The sequence below is a fragment of the Athalia rosae genome, chromosome 6 (genome assembly GCF_917208135.1).
Source record: "Athalia rosae chromosome 6, iyAthRosa1.1, whole genome shotgun sequence".
Classification (NCBI taxonomy): Eukaryota; Metazoa; Arthropoda; class Insecta; order Hymenoptera; family Athaliidae; genus Athalia; species Athalia rosae.
In genome coordinates this window covers 16,073,231-16,092,625 of record NC_064031.1, presented here as the reverse complement: position 1 = coordinate 16,092,625, position 19,395 = coordinate 16,073,231, and the positions used below count along the sequence as shown (strand labels likewise).

General features: G+C 38.1%; 3 protein-coding genes across 15 annotated transcripts in view; all 3 read left to right on the top strand.

Moving 5' to 3' along the window:
• LOC105688648 (microtubule-associated protein tau) overlaps nucleotides 1–12,074 on the top strand; it is a 36,775-nt gene extending 24,701 nt beyond the window's left edge. For 4 of the 12 annotated variants that reach the window (XM_048656754.1, XM_048656753.1, XM_048656757.1 and 1 more), the window contains 9 exons: nucleotides 974–3,011; nucleotides 3,196–3,239; nucleotides 3,320–3,491; nucleotides 3,576–3,784; nucleotides 3,890–4,075; nucleotides 4,613–4,651; nucleotides 4,736–4,780; nucleotides 5,469–5,630; nucleotides 10,170–12,074. In XM_048656754.1, the coding sequence (XP_048512711.1) occupies nucleotides 974–3,011; nucleotides 3,196–3,239; nucleotides 3,320–3,491; nucleotides 3,576–3,784; nucleotides 3,890–4,075; nucleotides 4,613–4,651; nucleotides 4,736–4,780; nucleotides 5,469–5,630; nucleotides 10,170–10,982 (3,708 nt within the window). In that variant the 3' untranslated portion in view covers nucleotides 10,983–12,074. Of the gene's footprint in view, nucleotides 1–973; nucleotides 3,012–3,195; nucleotides 3,240–3,319; nucleotides 3,492–3,575; nucleotides 3,785–3,889; nucleotides 4,076–4,612; nucleotides 4,652–4,735; nucleotides 4,781–5,468; nucleotides 5,631–6,271; nucleotides 6,576–6,698; nucleotides 9,395–10,169 lie in introns of those variants that run through there. The other 8 variants (XM_048656756.1, XM_048656761.1, XM_048656763.1 and 5 more) reach the window with 8 other exon arrangements.
• Nucleotides 12,075–12,592: 518 nt separating this feature from the next.
• Nucleotides 12,593–15,463, top strand: LOC105688625 (cyclin-dependent kinase 2). The gene is made up of 5 exons (XM_012405085.3): nucleotides 12,593–12,886; nucleotides 13,902–14,097; nucleotides 14,231–14,503; nucleotides 14,585–14,788; nucleotides 14,920–15,463. Exons 1-5 carry the CDS (start codon nucleotides 12,768–12,770, stop codon nucleotides 15,028–15,030), a joined length of 903 nt encoding a protein of 300 aa, XP_012260508.1. The 5' UTR covers nucleotides 12,593–12,767; the 3' UTR covers nucleotides 15,031–15,463.
• Nucleotides 15,464–15,635: 172 nt separating this feature from the next.
• Nucleotides 15,636–18,437, top strand: LOC105688623 (F-box only protein 9). Of its 2 annotated transcripts, none has more exons than XM_012405079.3 (7): nucleotides 15,636–15,863; nucleotides 16,269–16,487; nucleotides 16,600–16,902; nucleotides 16,997–17,160; nucleotides 17,228–17,419; nucleotides 17,531–17,768; nucleotides 17,888–18,437. In XM_012405079.3, exons 1-7 carry the CDS (start codon nucleotides 15,861–15,863, stop codon nucleotides 18,077–18,079), a joined length of 1,311 nt encoding a protein of 436 aa, XP_012260502.2. In that variant the 5' UTR covers nucleotides 15,636–15,860; the 3' UTR covers nucleotides 18,080–18,437. The 2 variants fall into 2 exon arrangements, with proteins under 2 accessions (XP_012260502.2, XP_012260501.2); XM_012405078.3 differs by having other exon boundaries at nucleotides 15,637–15,863; nucleotides 16,266–16,487.
• Nucleotides 18,438–19,395: the final 958 nt, after the last annotated feature.

Sequence of the window (19,395 nt, the reverse complement as noted above, 5' to 3'; positions counted from 1 at the left end):
CGGTCTACGAGAACGGGGTATCCAGCCCGAGCTTATCTGGAGTCAGGTAGCCAGGGGCGCGGAGTTTGTTGTGGCGTGTCACCTCTGCTCAGCCCTGAAGGTGACGTCTCACAACAAAGCGCTACCCTGCTGGCTACCTGACTCCAGCAAAGCTCGGGCTCCCTCGTAGACCGAGAAATCCGAATATTTCGACCCATGCATGGATTGCGATGAATCAAAGTGGGTATACGACTGAAACCAATCGATATGTCTTATAATTATTCTGCTTCGAACAGCGAATAATTGATGATTAATCGATCGATTGCATGAGTAGATGATTTTGGCTTTCAGATTTGGATTTCTGAGCTGATTTTATGTGAGATTACTTTGCCCCCAAGCTAAGAAAATTAAAAAAATAATTTTTTTTTCAACCCACCCTGATGATTATGCTTATTATATCCAACAAAGCATGCGATAAATATGAGTAAGACGAAGAACCGAGGAATTCTAATAAAATAGTAACAGATGATGGGAAAAAGGGAATTGTTTAGACTCACTTTTAAAATGTGCGAGACATTACCAGCGGACAAACCCACCCGCACGCTAATGCGAGCTATTCAATAAAAAGAATCGAAGAATGATAATACGTATTTTATCCAGGATCAATACTATAAAAACGCAAAGTGAACGGTGACAGGTACGGTGAAACGATTGTCGAGACATCTCCGTTACTATAGTGTGTTTAATATGTATATTCTCGAAAGATCAATGCTCCAAAAACTCACGTACTACTCATTGTTTTGCCCATATACGCAGCGGACTATACGAGACATGTGCAACCGACTGAACGGAAATTTTCATCCCAAGGGTTGCGCGCGATACGAACCCCCAAATTGCCCAACTCCCGCCAAAATGCGGGAACGAAGGGATGAAACGATCTGCAGTCGATTTTTAGACGGTTTTTTTTACATCAGAAATAATTGATGCCCCGTAGGTAAAACAAAACGCGTCGCTTCCTCCGGCATTTCAAGCCCGACCTCAAGGCCCTCCTTCCGGATCCCCAAGATTTGCAACGAACAATGGCTCGAGTGGTCCACGGCTAGGAGGTCCGCAACCACCGGTTCTTAGGCGTTTGGACAGCCGGTCATCTCTGGTAACAGGTCAACGGCCCTTCGGCCCGACATCTCCGCAAGGTCAACCGATCAGACCTCAAGGGTTTCCGCAGCGAGCGCCGCAGCCCCAATTGTTCCCCGGGCAAAACCAGAATTATCAAAATTCCCCGGGTGGAGGGCCACCGAAACGTTTTCCTTCGGTGTCGCCGCAAGGCCAGCGACTGCAAACACCGCCGGGGCCTCGGAGTCTCGTCGCGTCCGGTCAGCAGCAACAACGTCCGTTGCAGGTCAATCAGCAGCAACCTCTCGGTCCGAATTCGTTACAGTATCACGCTTCGCGTCCCCAAGTATTCCCCCAAAGAACACCGTCCCAGAGCAGCTTCCACTCGGACTCTCCGGACGGATCTCGACCCGGAACACCTTCGTCCGGCGGTAAATTATCATCAATTTTTCCCCAGAGGCAACTCATGTCTGGTCCGGAGGGTCTTCCGCCTCAAACAAACTTCGAAGCTTCGCGCGAGCCACCACGGAATGGCATACCGATGAATAGCGATTCGCCTGTGCAGCGGAGTCCGATGGACCCGAAAATCTCCCAGAATACCGCGCCGGTGTCCATGACGGCCGGTATTCAGGGGGAGAAATCAAACAGCGAGGAAAAATTGGGCGGCGAATATGTTGGAAATGATAAAAGGCCCGACTCCGATGCTTTCGGGAAAACAAAGGCTGGATCGGAGGCTGAAAATTCGAACGGCAAACAAAAACCGCCTCCTCATACCGACGACGACGACGACGTGGTCATTGATTCGGATTCGAATAAAACTGGACCAGCGGAAAATTTTGGCAGCGACGCCTCATTTCCCTCCAAAAACAACAGTCCGGTTCCCTCGAAGAGCCCGGAGTCTTTTTCGACTCGTACACCTGTGGATTTTCAACAGGAATCACACGGTCATTCTCCAATTTCTCAACGCACGCCTTCTCGCGAGTCCAATTCGAACATTGAACAATCTCGCACTCCAGAGCCGACGAAAAGCCCCGGACCTCGCGAGGCAGAAGGCAGAGTCGACGTTAACAGGGAGGATTCCGAGTCGCCGGTGTCCAGAAAACAGATCAACGTCCCGTCGCCGTTTCCTCCAAAGTCTCTGGAATCGACACCCGGAGGTTCGCCGCAACTTAGAAGCGAACGATCGACGGTGAATTCACCTCTCGCCAATCAAGAATTAGAGGAAAGACTGTCGGTCTCAGAATCTCCGGAAGCTTCTCCGAAGTCATTGACCCCAAATATCATGGGACACGACGGCAGCAACGCGAGATCTCCGTCTTCAAAATCCCCGATATATTCCTCTTCGCCATCACCGAACCCACCGAAATCACCGATCTCCACGTCACAGTCGCCGAACGTTCCTGGCTCTCCTGTGACGGGCTCCCCGGCACCCGCAAAGTCTCCGACTCCGTCTTCAAAGTCGCTAAATTCACCAAAGTCACCGATCGGAACTCCGCAAACGCCAAATCCCCCAAAGTCACCCGGTTGCTTGCGTACCGTGGAGGGAGACAAGTCCGGTCGAAGCACCCCGGATGGCGAAGTCGGAAAAAAGCGCGCGACCTTTGCCAAGGATTTGATCATGAGTGGTGCCAACAAAGACGACGAAAGCGCAGCTTCGACCTTGAGCGACGTCAAGGACGTTGAACTTACCACCCCCGAAGAATCGTCGAAAGGTACGCCGACCACCCCGTCGAAAGGACCCCCCGGTACACCGAAAAAGAGCGCCACACCAACCACAGATAGAAGTAGACACCGATCCCGTTCTCCGAAATCAGAGAAGGGAAAATCACCCGATAAAGAATCGGCGGCCGCACGAAATCGTTCGGCGAGAGAATCTAAAGAACGCAGTAAGACTTTCGCAAATCGTTCCAGGAAATCAGGTTCTTATACATGTATCCGATTGAGTGTAGCATCTGAACCATTTCAGTTTTGTTCTCCTTTTTCTTTGAAGTTGAGTGTGATCAGGATTTTGCTTCATAGCGTCATTAATTGGACTTTGTCTGGGCCATTTTCGCATCATTCTAAAATCCTTCCAATCGCTCATCGAGCATTTTTATTTCACAGAAGGGGACAACGATAGCGGTGTGGACGAATCGACGCAAGGACATGTGAGTATTTTCCACCGAAGGATTTTCCGAAATCCTTTGACGTTATTATTTTTACATAATATCTCACCGAATTTTCAAAGGAGCCTACTACGAACGGAGATGCGGGATCTCCAACGAAGGGACACTCGAAAATTCCAGGCCCAAAAAGATCTACTTCGAGTTCACCGACCAAATCACCGAGCAAGTCTGCCAAAGGATTACCCAAAACTCCCGACGCTGGCGTAGCAACCTCCGCAACTGCGGATAAAAAAAGTAAGAGTCAGCTCGATTCGCCCATCGAACATTCGTCCTCTCACAGTGAAGTAAAATAATCAACGAGTATCCCCCTTTTTCCAGAGCTACCGATGAACAAGATCCAAGTTGGCGCAGCGCCGTCGCCAAATTTGAAAACCGTCAGATCGAAGATTGGTTCTCTCGATAACACGAGCTACAGGCCAGGTGGAGGGAAAGTGAAAATCGAAAACAGAAAACTCGATTTCAGCAAGGCACAACCGAAAATCGCAGCTAAAAATGACAAGTACACACCGAGCGGTGGGGACAAAAAGGTGAGTGATATTCGACGATCCTCCGATCGAGAATTCGAAGATAATTTTACCGTTTGTTCGCTCTGACGACGTCACGTGAGTTTTCTTTAATTTTTGAAATAACAGATAACGCAAGTGAAACTCCAATGGAACGCCAAGCCAAAAGTTGGATCACTGGAGAACTCGACGTACAAACCAGGTGGCGGTGACAAGAAGATTGAAACGGTTAAACTGGACTTCAAGGAGAAGGCAAAACCGAAAGTCGCATCCAAGGATAACGTGAAACACGTTCCGGGAGGTGGTACCGTCAAGGTAAGTTTCTGTACCGATCGTGATCGATAAACAGTGAAATAAAAAAGACACGTCGAATCTTTTTTTCGCACAATCCCATTACATTTATCAGCCATGAAATTTGAATTACAGCATGCGGTATGTTTGTAATCAAGTAAACGTCAATGGTGGTGAACGTCAGAATCGAAGGATGTGAAAATTATTTCATTCGATTGGCAATAGAAAAAAAGCTCGCATTAGAAAAATTTCAGGATTCAGCGACGACTCTCGTATTAATTTATACAGCATATCGTACCCTATCGCTCACATCATTACATCGTTCAACTACGACTGCAATAAAATAACGCATGAATTGAAAGAGAATTTTATATAACAATCGCACGCCGCATGCTAACTACTCGTTCAGTATGGTACAACAGTTGTTTTGAAATGAATTTTTGCAACTAAAAATCATGTGTCTGCAGTTTTAGTAGATTGAAAGAATTTAATTAGCATTTGCTCAGATTGAACGGAAATTATATGAAATATTTTGTAATTACTTTCGCTGACGTGAAACAGCTGAGGAATATCAAGGAGAAAAATCATCGAACGAAAACTGCAAGTCTTCAGTCACCTAAAACGTTTTATTATCAAATTTTTTATAGAATATCATTATTCGTAATTCTATTTTTTCATGTCTAGTCTCCGACTACGCCGCCTGAAACGCCGCAGAAGGCATCAGACGACGTAAGTATATAAAATACGCGATAATAGATCCGAGTAAATCAATGTCAGCTCATCACGTTCCCAGTATGAAAATTGAAAAAAAAAAAAGATACTATTTTATTCTGTATTCAAACCTGAAGATTCTAGATACAAACTGGTAGACATAATTAACAGTTTCCAAAGCTTGCCTCCGCATTTCTAAATTGTAAGTAGATCATGCTACTTCAAAATTGAATATCGACATTTGGACGAAGCATGACCATGCATGGGATAGTTTTGTAAACTATGAGGAGTAAAAAACGTGTATTGTATTTTGAATAGTTCTGTAGTAGCTCGTACCTATCCGTCTCTAAACAGTAACATTTTCTGCCAATTAATAATTTGATATTGTAATTAACCGCAGCTAATCCATCGTTTCATATAACCGTAATATTATATTTATCTAATCTGAGGTGCGAATGGTATGTCTGACCTTTTCAAACAGCCAAGCTCGTAGGAAAATTAAGAAACATTATCAAGAGATTGCCTCGAATCTTGTAAAAAATTAATTTCCAGCCATAGGAGTCCTACTTGACCATTTTTGCAATTCGTAGAAAAAGTTCAACAGGAATGGGAACGAATTGTTGAAAACCAAACGAAAATGTAACCCCTGTGAAATTTTTATCCAAACGTCTGAGACTCGCGACTGATAAAATTTGTATCTAATTAGATCGAGACGTTGAAAATCGAAGTGAAGGCTGAAAGCAAAGTGGGCTCGATGGACAACGTCAAGCACAAGCCAGGGGGTGGCGACAAAAAGATTTTCAATGACAAGGACTACCTTCGACAGACAAGCTCCAACGTAGAAAGTTTAAGTGGCAGCGGTTCTCAGGTAAATTTAAATTTGAATTTGAATTCGTCATCGACAATTTGGCTATTTACCAATCACCTTTCGCCCTTTTTGTACTGGTCGAATAATAAGAATATGTGATACGATCGACAATTGAACAATTCGATTGTGGTTCGTTAAGAAGGTATATTGATCAGTATCGGAAGACTAACATAACGATGTTTTTAATAATAGTATTCATAGTGCTTCGGGACTGTTATATTTAATCCAATCGGTGTCGCTATTAATTTCGGTCAGATTTTTTTTTTTTTTAGTTATGCGTTCACTGTTATTGCATGTCAACCTAATGGGATATACAATACACATAACAAGAAAAAAAAGGTGCGATAATCGAGGATGGAAAATAGATTAGTGTGGAGTAGGGTAATTTTTTTTACACGGAAAATACCGAAATTCAGAATTTCAAAGACCCATTCTTCATTCTCGGTTAATTATGCATTCCGAAGCTTTCGCACGCTCGTTTATTTTTCTATACTTTATCTCCTATCGTTAATTTTATTCGTTCGATTAATTTAATTAATGTATGATTTCATTGTTCATTCATTGTTCCTTTTCCTGTCATTACATTCTTCATTTATTATTCATTTCATTATCATTACATTCTTCATTTATTTTCATTTCAGTCTTATCTATATTGGTATTGATAGAAGATCAATTATCATCACCCGGAGGCGCACATGTAGGCCAGAATTTAAGAATTTTATCAATAACAGAGCAAATCACATGCCTCTGTCGAATAAGAGCTTGCTAAAATCATTCATCATCTCTAATTCTTTCATTATCCAGTACAAAGTATTCCACCGAATGCACATCGACTATTCGATAGCCTGCTAAAGATGGCTTTAATCACATCGGCAGATGATTAGTGTATAATAGTCTTAACTACGATATAAATTTCAGGAAACTAATCGGTTATTTTTATTATTACATTGAGAAAACTACGCCACTCGATTTCTAACTAGATTTAAGTGTACCATATTATAGTGACGCTATGAGGCTGCTGTTAATTGCTACTTGTAGTTTGGCTAGAAAGTGTGTTGTGTGTCACAGAGCCCCGTCCCATCCGGTGCGATCAGCGAGGGCAGAAATGGTCTTCCGACTTCCGATGAGAACCTCAACCAGGAATGTTAAGCCATCCTCTTAGCCCCATCTCCGTTTTATTACCTAACAAATATGTAACGATAAGCCATTCGGAGCTGCAGCTTATTCAAGATTTTCAAAGGCCAAATAATATTCATACTCGATGCATTAACAAACGTTTTGTTCTTATATAAAATCTACATAAAAAAAAAAAAAAAAAAAAACAGACTGTAAAATTTCCTCGTCTCATCACCTCGTGAGGAAGTTCCTCAGAAATCCTCGGATATCTTGGCCTTTGAAATGAGATCAAGTAAAAGTTTTAAACGCAAAAATTGAGTTGATGATCAGATGCAGCCTTTTGAACCACCCATGAATCGGCAGCTCGCTAGAATAGAATACAGACTCCAAGAGTTTCTTTGACGTAAAAAATAAAGGAGTAATGATTAATAAACTAAGAAATGGGTCTAAGAGTGAGTTATCGGCTGCGTGATCGCATCCTAACACTTCTCTGCCTGCCTGCAGTGATATACCAGCATACCAGACTCAACGACTAAAAAATTATTATACTAGCTATAAACCATATACCATCTAATGGCTCTGATTAAGCACTAATAAGTGAACCCTACCATTTAGGTACACAGATCTATGACAACTCACATTACTACACCATACACTAAACACGACACTAGCGAGATTCGGAAACTGAAGAATCGAAAAACCAAAACTAAATAAATAAATGAAACGTTTTCATTTCGATGATCATGCTATAACTTTGTGTGTAGCATGTCGCGTGGTCCATTATATACTATACAATTATACACTTACGGGAAGAGAGATTCGCAATGCCTGATTATTTATTACGTAGCTAGTGAAAAGGAAGGACGGTCAGTACAGTTGTCGCAATAATTGAAGAGAACAATGTTATGACATTTCGGTACATTGAAACTTCTATTACTTTGGAACATACCGACGATCAAACAACTGGATAGGATTATAGTCGTATAATTTTTGAAAACCAACTAGAAAAACACAATATTTGAATTGCGAATAATTCTTTCCCGCTTTGATATACGTTTGATAAATGTTGATAAATAACTTGACAATTTTATGTATCGCGATTGCGGTGTATTATTAATAATTAATAACAGTATAAGCACGTTGAATGAAAATCACTGTATTATTATAATTATCGTAATAGTAGATTTCTTCATTTGAAAAATGTAAGGCACATCTTTCTGATACACATACCTACGCAAATACGTTATCGTGTACAAAGTACAACTCTGTACTTCGTACGTAGTACATACCTACACCGATAAAATTTCACAGCATCGCAGTAATTTGTACATACATACCTACTCACATATATGCTGAGTGCTGTTTTTTTAATGGCACTTGGTTTTTATCCAAAAATTATTCGCGCACTTTCAAGTATAATCATCTATACGGTCGTATCACTTTTTTCGAGTCAGTAGTCACACAAAATTACATTTTTTACGTTACCTACATACATTTTAGGAACAAAAAAATCGCGCATGAATCTAGTACGTACATGTAGGCACACATATTTCACTCGGACCATCAAACACGAAAAAAAAATTTCCAACTTCATTAATGTATATGGGACAGTTAATAATTGGTGTTAGAAAAATCAGAATAAAAAAAACAAACATTTGTTATGGATATAAGGTGGAGGTGTCCAACGGTCAGTGAGATTTCGAGACTTTATCAACTGGAAGATAGGTAGTAAGTTAGACGAGAAACGGTCCAGTTTGTATTTTAAAGTATGTTGCATAACTTTTACTGTCATCGGTGCAGAATCATATTATTATGACAATGAGCGAGAATTAAAAAGACTATGAAAACGTGGAACAGTTTTATTAATGTAAATAAGTTGAGAAAAGAGGTAAAAGGAATGATTTGAGGATAGGAAAAACAAAAAAAGTATAAAAACATCTCGTTGCATAAGTAGCATATTACACGTATACCTGTAGGTATAGGAATTATACATACTTATATAAAAAAAAAAAAAAGGAGAAAACATACAATTAAAATAATGAAACGTGCATTGGTTTTATTGATCGTTGTAATATCTATTGTATATTTATACTTTTAATTTCGGACAGTCTTTGTATACACGACTTGAACATATAATTGCATTTAGAACGCGTAATAAAAATTCTAATCCTCTTCATCATGCTCTAAGGCAGCTATTATATTACAATATACACAAGAACAAAATTTCAAACAAAACGAGAATTACTGCAACATCGTAATGATTGCGCACATAATTATATAGGTATTATAATGCATGTGTGTAAATTAAAACAACCGAATAAAATAGAAATTATGAATATTCTTGTTGCCTAAAATTAAAAGAAAAACAACAAAAAAAAAAAAAACGCAATTATTACTCTGCCAGAAATGTAACACTGTACCGCTTGTACGATGTTCACGTAGTCGAATCAATTATATTATTCGATATTTTAATTTATATACACAAAATCGAAGAACTAAAATATTGATAAAATTTTTACTAAGTTATAAATTATACTGTTATGTAAGATGTGACAACCATCCAATATGTATCTATTATTATTACTGCTATTATTATATAATTTAATTACTAGAAACTAATTATAATAATATTTTTGTTTTTAAATTCACTCTTGCACTTTTTAATGCACCCTGTTACCATCACAGTAAGTATAACGCGATAACTTCGCCTATAGTGTACGATAGATCGAAGGGTAAAAACCAGAAGCTCGTACAGCAGATTCAACTACAACTTAAAAATTGATTTTGGCCTCATCTGGTTTTTGGCTTTTGATGTAATGCATAAATGTAAAATACCGAATCGACGGATTCTACGTTGTCGCAAAAGAGACTGTAAACGAGGAAGAAAAATCTTATTGGTCGTAAAAAAAGCAAGTCCTGCGTTCAGACATGCTCTTTCAGATTGGATATTTTCAGAGTTCATTTCAGAGTAAATATAAATTTGGCTTCTGTCGCTCCTTTTGAAAGCTTCGAGATTTTGAGAATTCCAAGTTGCTCGTAGTATTGTTACAATTGATCTTGGTAGTGTTGGTTGGTATCGCACTACACCCTTCTCACCTACTGTATTCGGCACAAAAAAGGCCTCTGCAACGTCATCACGCATCACCCACTGCCTCCACACGACGCTCACCAAAAAGGTGAGTCTGCACTCGCTCGGTATATCGTTAATCTAAGAAATTAGGCTACAAATAATTTGAGCTAATTAACACGTTTATACCCATCAATTATACCTACAACATTTGTCTAGTTAAATTTGGAAAAATAATTAGGGCTGTTATATCGAACGGTTTCAAAGACAGTCCACCATTCATATATTTTTATACAAGTATTTCTGACATCCTAAACCAAAATGAAAAACTAAAATAATTTATTTCTTACCTATAGGAGAAAAATGGAAATGTCGTCCTGAATGTTATCTCGCCTTCGCCAGCCCGGAGAATGAAGACGCTCGTGGATGCAGAAGATAGTCTAACGATTTCATCACACAGCATCAATTCTACGAGTCCAATTTCTGTCAACGGAGCAACAACCCCCGGTAGACCAAAATCTCGACCTGAACAGATGCCGGTACCACCGACAACGACGCCGGTCGAAGAGAAAAAACCGTTTCCTCAATCTCGGAAATCCAGTCTTGTAAAAACACCAGACAGATCAAAGACACCCGAGGTACCGAAAAAAGTAACCATCGCCGAAACCCAGGAAATGAGATCGATCGAAACCACTCGAAATCCAAAATCACCGACCGAAAAAAGGCCGAAGACTCCGGAGGAGAAAAGACCGGCGACTCCTAAGCATGAATCTCCTGGTTCAAAGACTCCAGATTCCGACAGTAAATCTTCAACACCACGCAACAAAAGCCCGCAGAAAAAATCACCGAGCGAAGAGCGTCAGAAGAGCCCTCGAAAAAAATCTATCTCTGGTGAAACTCCGACCTCCGCTGGGGGAAAGGGAACCCCAAGAAAGGAAAGATCATCCCCACCCAATAGTTTACCGTTGAATAATTCGGAGGCTACCGATGAAAAAATGCGGAAATCTTCCTCCAAGGAATTCAGACTCCCTAAAATAGTATCGAATATGTTGCCAGAATTGACGCCCCAAGATCCTGTTATAACGACGACTGGATCAGATTCGAAAATTGCTTTGCCAAAGTTGGTCGAAACACCAACATCGTCCGCGCGAACTGGGGTAGCTCAGTAAACGAAAGTCACATGCGATTATCGTATTGCTAACATTTCCCCCTGATGGACGGGGATCAGGTAACCCGATTCAATTATTTCTGATTCTAAAAAGTCTGCTGCATGTACAAGTTTGTCAGCTGCAGAAAGTGAAATTTCTAATGACCGGTAATCGTTTGCCGAGAAACATAGTAGTAATTGAAACAGATTTTAACAAATGTCCCGACTATATGGAATTGAGTAACAAGACGTGAATATGTTTATTACCGATATCCAGATAATATGCTAAGTTACGTGATTTCTATAACAATGCCTTGGATGATGAAGAAAAAAAAATGTAATTCGAATTTTGCATCGCCTTGTTCCGTCGAGCTTCTTAACTCATGTAAGTTTAGTTACACTAGCTGTGAAAAAAAAAAAATTAATTATTCTTAAAAGAAATCGAGAAAATCACTTTTTATGCGCAGGAAAAAATCTAGCCAATTTCGGACTGGCTGAGCACAAATTGGAAAAGCGTTAGTGAATATTTGTGACTTTAGCCCTTATGCTATCATTCCATCAAATCATATTAAACTCATTGTGAGACACGCTTTTAATTATACTCATTGACAGACAAATAAATCAATAATTGAATAATTATCCTCCCATGGCATCGTGAACATCGACAGCTGTAGCTTGCCAATTGGCAACCCACAGATCTGCTATTCGTTTCAAAAGACTGCCAAAATTCCGTCCAAAAAAACATCTTCCCAGATGATGAAAATCATTTCCGGAATGGTAAAATTAAATACGGCGATATATTTTCAAATCGATTCGCCCCCGCCCTGAAAAAACTATACATATTATCCACATGTATGTTTACAACAATTTAACATAACACGCATTCGAGTTACTATAGATAATCAGACACAGAGAGTATTGTATAAAAAAAAAAATGTATCTTAGGATTGCGAGACGACCTTTTACTTCATCTCAGTATAAAAATGATATAACATATAAACGATAATAAACGAAGTTACTGTGTGTAGCGATTTGTAACTCTATATTGAATATTCCAATTGTGTTAAACGCTTCTCTTGTAATAGGGTCATGTAGAAATAAATACTGAAAAGAATGTGCAGCCTTATCGATGTTATCCCGTATCCCGCTTGCGTTTAGCAATTGTGAGGAGGCTTTTCAACAAAAAAATTATAAACGAGCAACGTGCGCTACAATATGATTAAACTTTAGGAGGAATATTTGGGTAGTAAAATTTATGTCGAAAGCAGATAGAAAAGAAGTTCATCAGAGATCTTTTTCGTAATTTATCAATGTAAATTGAGGTAAGCTATCATTTTTCATAAATGTTTGATTAATTGGCAGAAAATCGTTAATAGGATGAGGTGACGGAAGTCTATGCAGCAAAGTCTGTTAATGATTTTTGTCAATCCTCGCCCCTTCTTACTCCGACCATAAAAGAAATATTTTCATCCCCTAATATTTGGTCACCGTCTTCCTGATAATAGGGGAAGGCGGAAAAAATTTTAAATTGTTATCAGGGATGCGATATTTACCGCCATCTGACTATTATAAATGAAAAGTTCGGCGATTCAGGTGTTTCATTACGGCCGTAGCCGAAATCACACGATTCAAGTCAGTGAAGCAGTATTAAATTTTAAGCTTGCAACAAGCGTCGAAGCGTCATAGCTTTACTAATAGATATTTGCCTGATAAAATTACGGGAAATGAAGTACCGATCACCTCGTGGATGTCGTGAAAACGTTGAATAATAGTTGTTTTATTTTTAAAGCTTAAGTGAGAGGAAAATATGATGGATAACTTTGTAAAAATTGAAAAAATAGGAGAAGGGACGTACGGCGTTGTGTACAAAGCAAAGGACAAACTTACCGGGAAACTGGTCGCCTTAAAGAAGATTCGGCTCGAAACGTACGTCTTTAAATTAATTGAAACTATAGCTGTATTAATAATTTTTACATAAAAATACTGTGTGATTACAATCTGTTTACTTGTAACCTATTATGCCTAGATGATATCTCTAATGACCTTATAACCTACAAATTAATAGGCACGCACCTCAGTGTGTTTTACAAAGATTCTCTCAATTCAATGGAGATTATTACCCAGACAATACATTTTCTCTTGAAGAAATACTATTGATGCAAATAATTATTAACTACTCTTGATATCTAACACCTATTTTTTGCAACAATGATATATTATTATCAACCATCAAACAAAAGGGGTAACTACCCTGAAAATTGAATAGATAAAAGATAGTGTGACATCCTGTTCAATGAATTTTGTTTCTAAAATTATTCATCTAATATAACTATTTAGGAAATACTATTTATGGAGTTTCACCATAAAACTGAGTGGGTTTGCTTTTCACTTAACAACTAACTCGCCTGCTCTAACCTGTGCATTGGGGGTAGCTGAATCTGCAGGTGCCACGTGTTATAATTATGATCGTAGCACCACATGATTCAGCTTATCTCACTGTACGCTGCGCATCTGATTTCGAAATCTACGATCCTGCTACTAATTTATGTATACTATAGTCTACTCGCTTACCTATCGAGGTTGATGCTAACTAAATGACTTCACATAGTATTTTAGAAAACATGAAAGAAATCATTTCAGCTATTTGATGCTATTCCATCTAATTGGCAACAACCTCAAGACCTACATTGTCTAGTTCCATTTATTTACCCGTACGATCCCTAGTATGAATATTCTCATACTGCGCTGTTAAAAATTGAAATCCTCTGCATAATCATAGGCAATCTGCTGTTTATTTTGCACAGTCCCAGTCAAGGATTTACCTGACAATGAAACAACACTATCTTTTTTCAAACATCACTTCTGAATGCCTATGCTTATGCAGCACTAAGCTGAATAATTATCCTCCCAATTGTTTAACAAAAAAAAAAATCCTAATCAGGGAAAGCGAAGGTGTGCCCTCTACAGCAATACGAGAAATTTCGTTGTTGAAGGAACTGGCCCACCCAAATGTTGTACAGCTATTAGATGTTGTTCACTGCGATAAAAAACTGTACCTCGTTTTTGAGTTTCTCCAACAGGATTTGAAAAAATTATTAGATTCTACCAAAGCTGGCTTGGAAGATGCCATTGTTAAGGTATTGAGGATTCATCAACTGTTTTAACAAAACTTCAATAAATTAGTCTCATGTGTAACACAACTCAAGGGTGTAAGCAATGTCAGGTTCTGTTTAAACATTCAGCTTCTATAATCGGCTGTTGTTATTCCAGAGCTATTTGCACCAATTATTAAAAGGGATCGCATTTTGTCATGTTCATCGAGTCTTACACCGAGACCTGAAGCCCCAAAATCTGTTAATAGATAGGGAAGGTTACATAAAATTAGCAGATTTTGGACTTGCTCGAGCATTTGGAGTGCCAGTAAGAACATTCACCCATGAGGTGGTTACCCTATGGTATAGAGCACCAGAAATTCTTCTGGGTACTAAGTTCTATTCAACGGCAGTCGACGTATGGAGTCTTGGATGTATATTTGCAGAAATGGTGAGAACTTAAAACATGACAAAGTGCAGATTACAAAGACTACCTAGTCTATACACCAAGTGATCCAACAAAAATTTATAGGCAATGAGGAAGGCTTTGTTTCCTGGTGATTCAGAGATAGATCAACTATTTAGAATATTTAGAACACTGGGAACTCCAGATGAAACTACATGGCCTGGTGTATCACAACTCCCTGACTACAAGTCCATGTTTCCTCGATGGGATGCCAGAAGTTTGAACGAAGTTGTTCCAGCATTTGACAATGATGCAAGAGATTTGTTTTTGGTAATAGACTTTGAGTTACAGAATTATGAATAGTTTTTGACTTGAATTATGCTTCACATAGAGTCAAGTATTGAGACTCCCAGATAATACCCCAGAGAATACGAATTCTTTATTTTTTTTCTGTATTGCAGAAACTACTGATCTATGATCCTAGTAAGAGAATAACTGCTCGAATGGCCTTAACTCATCCATACTTCAAAGGAGTAGAATTAGTCCCACCTCCACTCCAGAAGAAAGACTGATTACCATAAGTATAATACATTTAAACTAATATGCTATGCTATTCTGGTGCCTTCAACCCTCTGAAAGACATTTAATTTACACTACTGAAAAAAATCGACTTCGTATTATAGCAATGCTCGAAATATTAATTTATAGATTGTACATCTAGAACAAGACAGATGATCATTTATGAAAAATTTGAAAACTTTAATATATCATCGTTGGAATAGGAATTCGAATGCTTAGATAAAAATGAATAAAATATTTTTTCAACATAGATTATTATAGTTGTTACAAGAGATATAAAAGCTGAGAAATCCCTTTTCCAACTAAATACATTCTCTCATTTAAATGTTGCAGAAATTTTTTACATTGTCAGACCTATCATATCGATATGTTACGCCAGTGTGTAAAATAATTCTATCTATCCAAAATAAAGTTCATTTCACATGACTCCTGCCGGCAGTCTATCAGTGATGCAATGAAGGCGGTAAACACTAAAAGCATGATGTAATCACACGTCATCGGCTTATAATCTTCGGCCGAAAATTTCACATAATAACAGCTATAATATAATCTATCTTTTATGTTGTGATATGAGTTAACGGATTGAGATCTTGTGATTTCTTTATGCGAGCCAGGAAATGATCACAATTGAAATTTCCGATTTCGTTGGTGTTCCGTACGATTCATGATTTCGTAGCGGTAACGAACGGTGTTACGAATTACAAAATAAAATATGGCAGCGGTCGCGCCAGTAAGTCTGTATTTTGTCTCTATTCGACGACAGTCTGACCGAGAATATTTACGCTGAAAACGGTGAAAACCGATTTGTTGAGATTGATCTATAATGGTGAGTAGATTCAACTCAATAATATTGTGCGATAATTAACGTAATTGTTATTCTTGTGTGTTTTCTTAATCTAACCTAAAAATCAAGATTGGTCTCTGCTGCCTATTGACATATGTCAAAACAGCTAGCATTATTATTCATTTATGACCGGTTACTATTGCTAAGAATTCTAAACAGGTTGTATGCGATTGAAATCCTCAAATGCAGGTACGATAATTTTTTGTATGACCGTCGATCAATTTATTAAAACATTAGGCCTTCTTCTGCTGATTTATTTCCCAACTGTCAATCTGCAGATAATTGTATCGAATTGACTGTCAAATTCTTATGTCATTGATGTGATATATCGACGAAATTTCATACATAGAAATATAAAGTGAATGTCACTACTAAAAATATCAGCAGAGTCAGGCTGCAGAACCTAAAGAAGTTGGGTCTGATAGCGATGATCCGGGGGAGTCTTCGCTTTCAGACCAGGAAACTGTGGAAAGTACTCTTGCATCATTCAGAGAAAAATGGCAGCGTGAGCTTCAAATATCACCTAAAAGGGAATCTAGTAAACAACATCCTTCTCAGTTTACTGCCAATATTTCATCAGAAGATGAGACATCAACTGAAAATAAGGTACCTACATGGTGCATTCATAAATAATGAATTGATTGATTTGACAATTCTAATGTAAATAAATCCAATTCCAAATTTTCGTCATGTTATTCGTGTTTGTGTTGCGTCATAGGCTAAAATGTTATTCCTCAAAGGCATAGAGCATGAGCAAACTGGCAAACTATATGAAGCTATACAGTTTTATAAACGCGCAGTACAACTTGTACCTGATATAGAGTTTCGATTGTACGAATCATCAAAGCCAAAACTGCGAGAAAGACTCGAGTCTGATAATAGGATAGATGTACAAGTAGAAGAACTGGATGAAAAGGCAGATGATGAAGAAAATGATGAAGATGATGTAGATTTACTTACAAAAGTATCACGAATAATCTGCAGAAATCGATGTGTTTGCTATCCACAATTTGAACAAAGCGTAAGTGTATTTATTCAACTCCAAAGATCTTAATTAATTCTGTATCATTAAGACTTCAAATGAAGTTTACGGATGGATACTGCAATTGTTTCAGGCAACACATATCTCAGCCTTACCAACAGAGATAATATTGTATATTCTTAGATGGGTTGTATCTTCTGAGCTTGATTTAAGATCTTTGGAGATGTTTTCGAAAGTATGTCGGGGCTTTTTTGTGTCTGCTAGAGATGCGGAGATTTGGAGACTCGCGTGTGTGAGGTGAAGATCAAACAACAGTAAAGACAGGTTGAATTATCAATAACGTTTTTATCTGACGGTGATTTAGAGCTTGGGGAGTAAACTGTGGTACATTCGAGCCCCAATACCGATCATGGAGACAAATGTATCTAGAACGTCCAAGGCTTCGTTATAACGGTTGTTATATCAGTAAAACATCTTATATACGTCACGGAGAGAATAGTTTTCAGGATCAGTTCTATCGACCCTGGCATCTGGTTGAATACTTTAGGTACCTCAGGTCAGGAAAATAAAAACTTTATTTCACATTTACTGGATTCGATACAATGATTTCACGCAGCTTTACGTAATCAGATATTCCTGCTTTAAAATTGTGTCTTATCTCCGTTAGATTTTTCCCAGAGGGACGAGTATTAATGCTTACATCAACAGATGAAGCTCAGACTTGTGTAAATGCTCTAAAGCAACGCAGCCCCAGAAGTCCAGCAGTTTTGATAGGACATTACCGACTTCTTGACAACTGTGTTATTTTGATTTTGAAACACCAAGAGACAAAAGGAAATAATGTAGTATATCGACGTAAAAGACGAGATCCCATTCACGACAGTGGCGAACAAACCTTCCATCTGGTAAGCATGTTAATAATACGTATTACATAAAATTAAAGGTTCCCTATTTGAAAGATTAGAAGTAAATTTATATTCAACTTGAAGCAAAGCAATCTACAAATAGATATAATTTTTCTTAGGAATTTGAAATCGAAAACTTACATAAACGCGCCAACTCACAATTGGTGTGGAAAACTTACCGTATATTCACCAAATACAGGAACGGGCAAGAGTCTTGTACACATTTGAGTCTGAAAAACAACTTGTATCCTCCTTTCAAATTTAGTCGAGTCAAAAGTTATACTATGGAGAGCGAAGCACCCTTGCAATGAATACCCTCCCCGAAATATTTTTCAGGGCTCAGTACCCACGCCATATTTTAACAAGGTGATCGTGAGAAATTATCTAATTTGCATATAAATGATGTATAATATGTGATTTTCAAGCATAAGGTTTTTTTGGATCATTTTTTATTATTGTAAATATTTTAATATTTGTCGATAATTGAATATGATCACAATTATCTGGATTACTATTTCGTGATCAGTAATGAAAATGTAAACAAGGGTGTCTGTTACAGAAATATTTTGTTGTTTGATATTTGAAGAGCAAGAATTTCAAGTCTGTTCAGTCTTTCATGGGCCACTCTGTACATATTATGCATAAATAATAAATTATATGTCTAATGTTGATTATGTACTATATATTTATTGTTTCCAAATTATACGTCAAAGTTTTCAGAAGGTGAGTATTAACACGTGAATTGCAGTTATTCCATTTTATAATTCAGCTATGTATTCGGGATTCTGTTATCGCGTCTGAAATAACGATAACTAATGATTTTTTGGGTGTCTATTGTGTTACATATTTATTTTCTAATGATACTTTTAAATTACATATTGCAAGCTTGAGCTTAAAGTAACGCATCACTTCACGCACTGATATGTATCAGATGACCGTCATCAGTGATGTGTTTCCTGGTGTTTGAACGTTTTTTTTTTCAGTGTATTGACGGACATTCTATTCATTTCATTTAGAACGTGCAGCTGTTACTCTGCATTTCGGATTTCGATCGTCAAGATTTATATATTTATGTCAAAAATTTTACAATTAGATGATATTACGAACTCAAACAATCGCAATACCATGTAATACCCCTCAGGTAAGACACTATGTATATCTTGTCATGCATTCCACGTCATGTTTTCCAATTTTGGGGTGAAAAATCAACATTTTTTTTTATCGGGGGTTCTATAATATTCGTATGTATTTCGATCTTAGGAATGAATCTAAAAGCCGAATTGATCTATCTATAAAATTGATCGAGTTATCGCCAATTTACCTCTCCAAAAAGTGAAAAATCAAAGATATTTTGATCGGATCTATTTCCAACCGAACTCTATCGATGTATTTGCGTTTTTTACGCAAAAATGCATCGGAAAAACGTTCTGAAATTAATTTTGCAACTTCACATTGTGCTTCTTTTTACCATAAATCGTAGTTTTCGGAACTCTTGACTATTGGCTGGTTCAAAAAATATTTCGGAAAAAGTGGCCCATTTGACGTGAAATGCCCCACATATAAATGTAGAATCGGAAATTTTTTGTACGTGCGGAAACAAAATTGTGCCATACATCAGTAAAATGAA

Excerpts from the sequence above, each read along its gene's own strand:
- LOC105688625 (XM_012405085.3), top strand. The coding sequence starts at position 12,768 with ATGATGGATAACTTTGTAAAAATTGAAAAAATAGGAGAAGGGACGTAC. Across the intron at positions 12,887-13,901 it reads AAGAAGATTCGGCTCGAAAC|GGAAAGCGAAGGTGTGCCCT; the intron begins GTACGTCTTTAA and ends AATCCTAATCAG. Across the intron at positions 14,098-14,230 it reads TGGAAGATGCCATTGTTAAG|AGCTATTTGCACCAATTATT; the intron begins GTATTGAGGATT and ends TTGTTATTCCAG.
- LOC105688623 (XM_012405078.3), top strand. Across the intron at positions 16,903-16,996 it reads ATCCACAATTTGAACAAAGC|GCAACACATATCTCAGCCTT; the intron begins GTAAGTGTATTT and ends CAATTGTTTCAG. Across the intron at positions 17,420-17,530 it reads GAATACTTTAGGTACCTCAG|ATTTTTCCCAGAGGGACGAG; the intron begins GTCAGGAAAATA and ends TATCTCCGTTAG.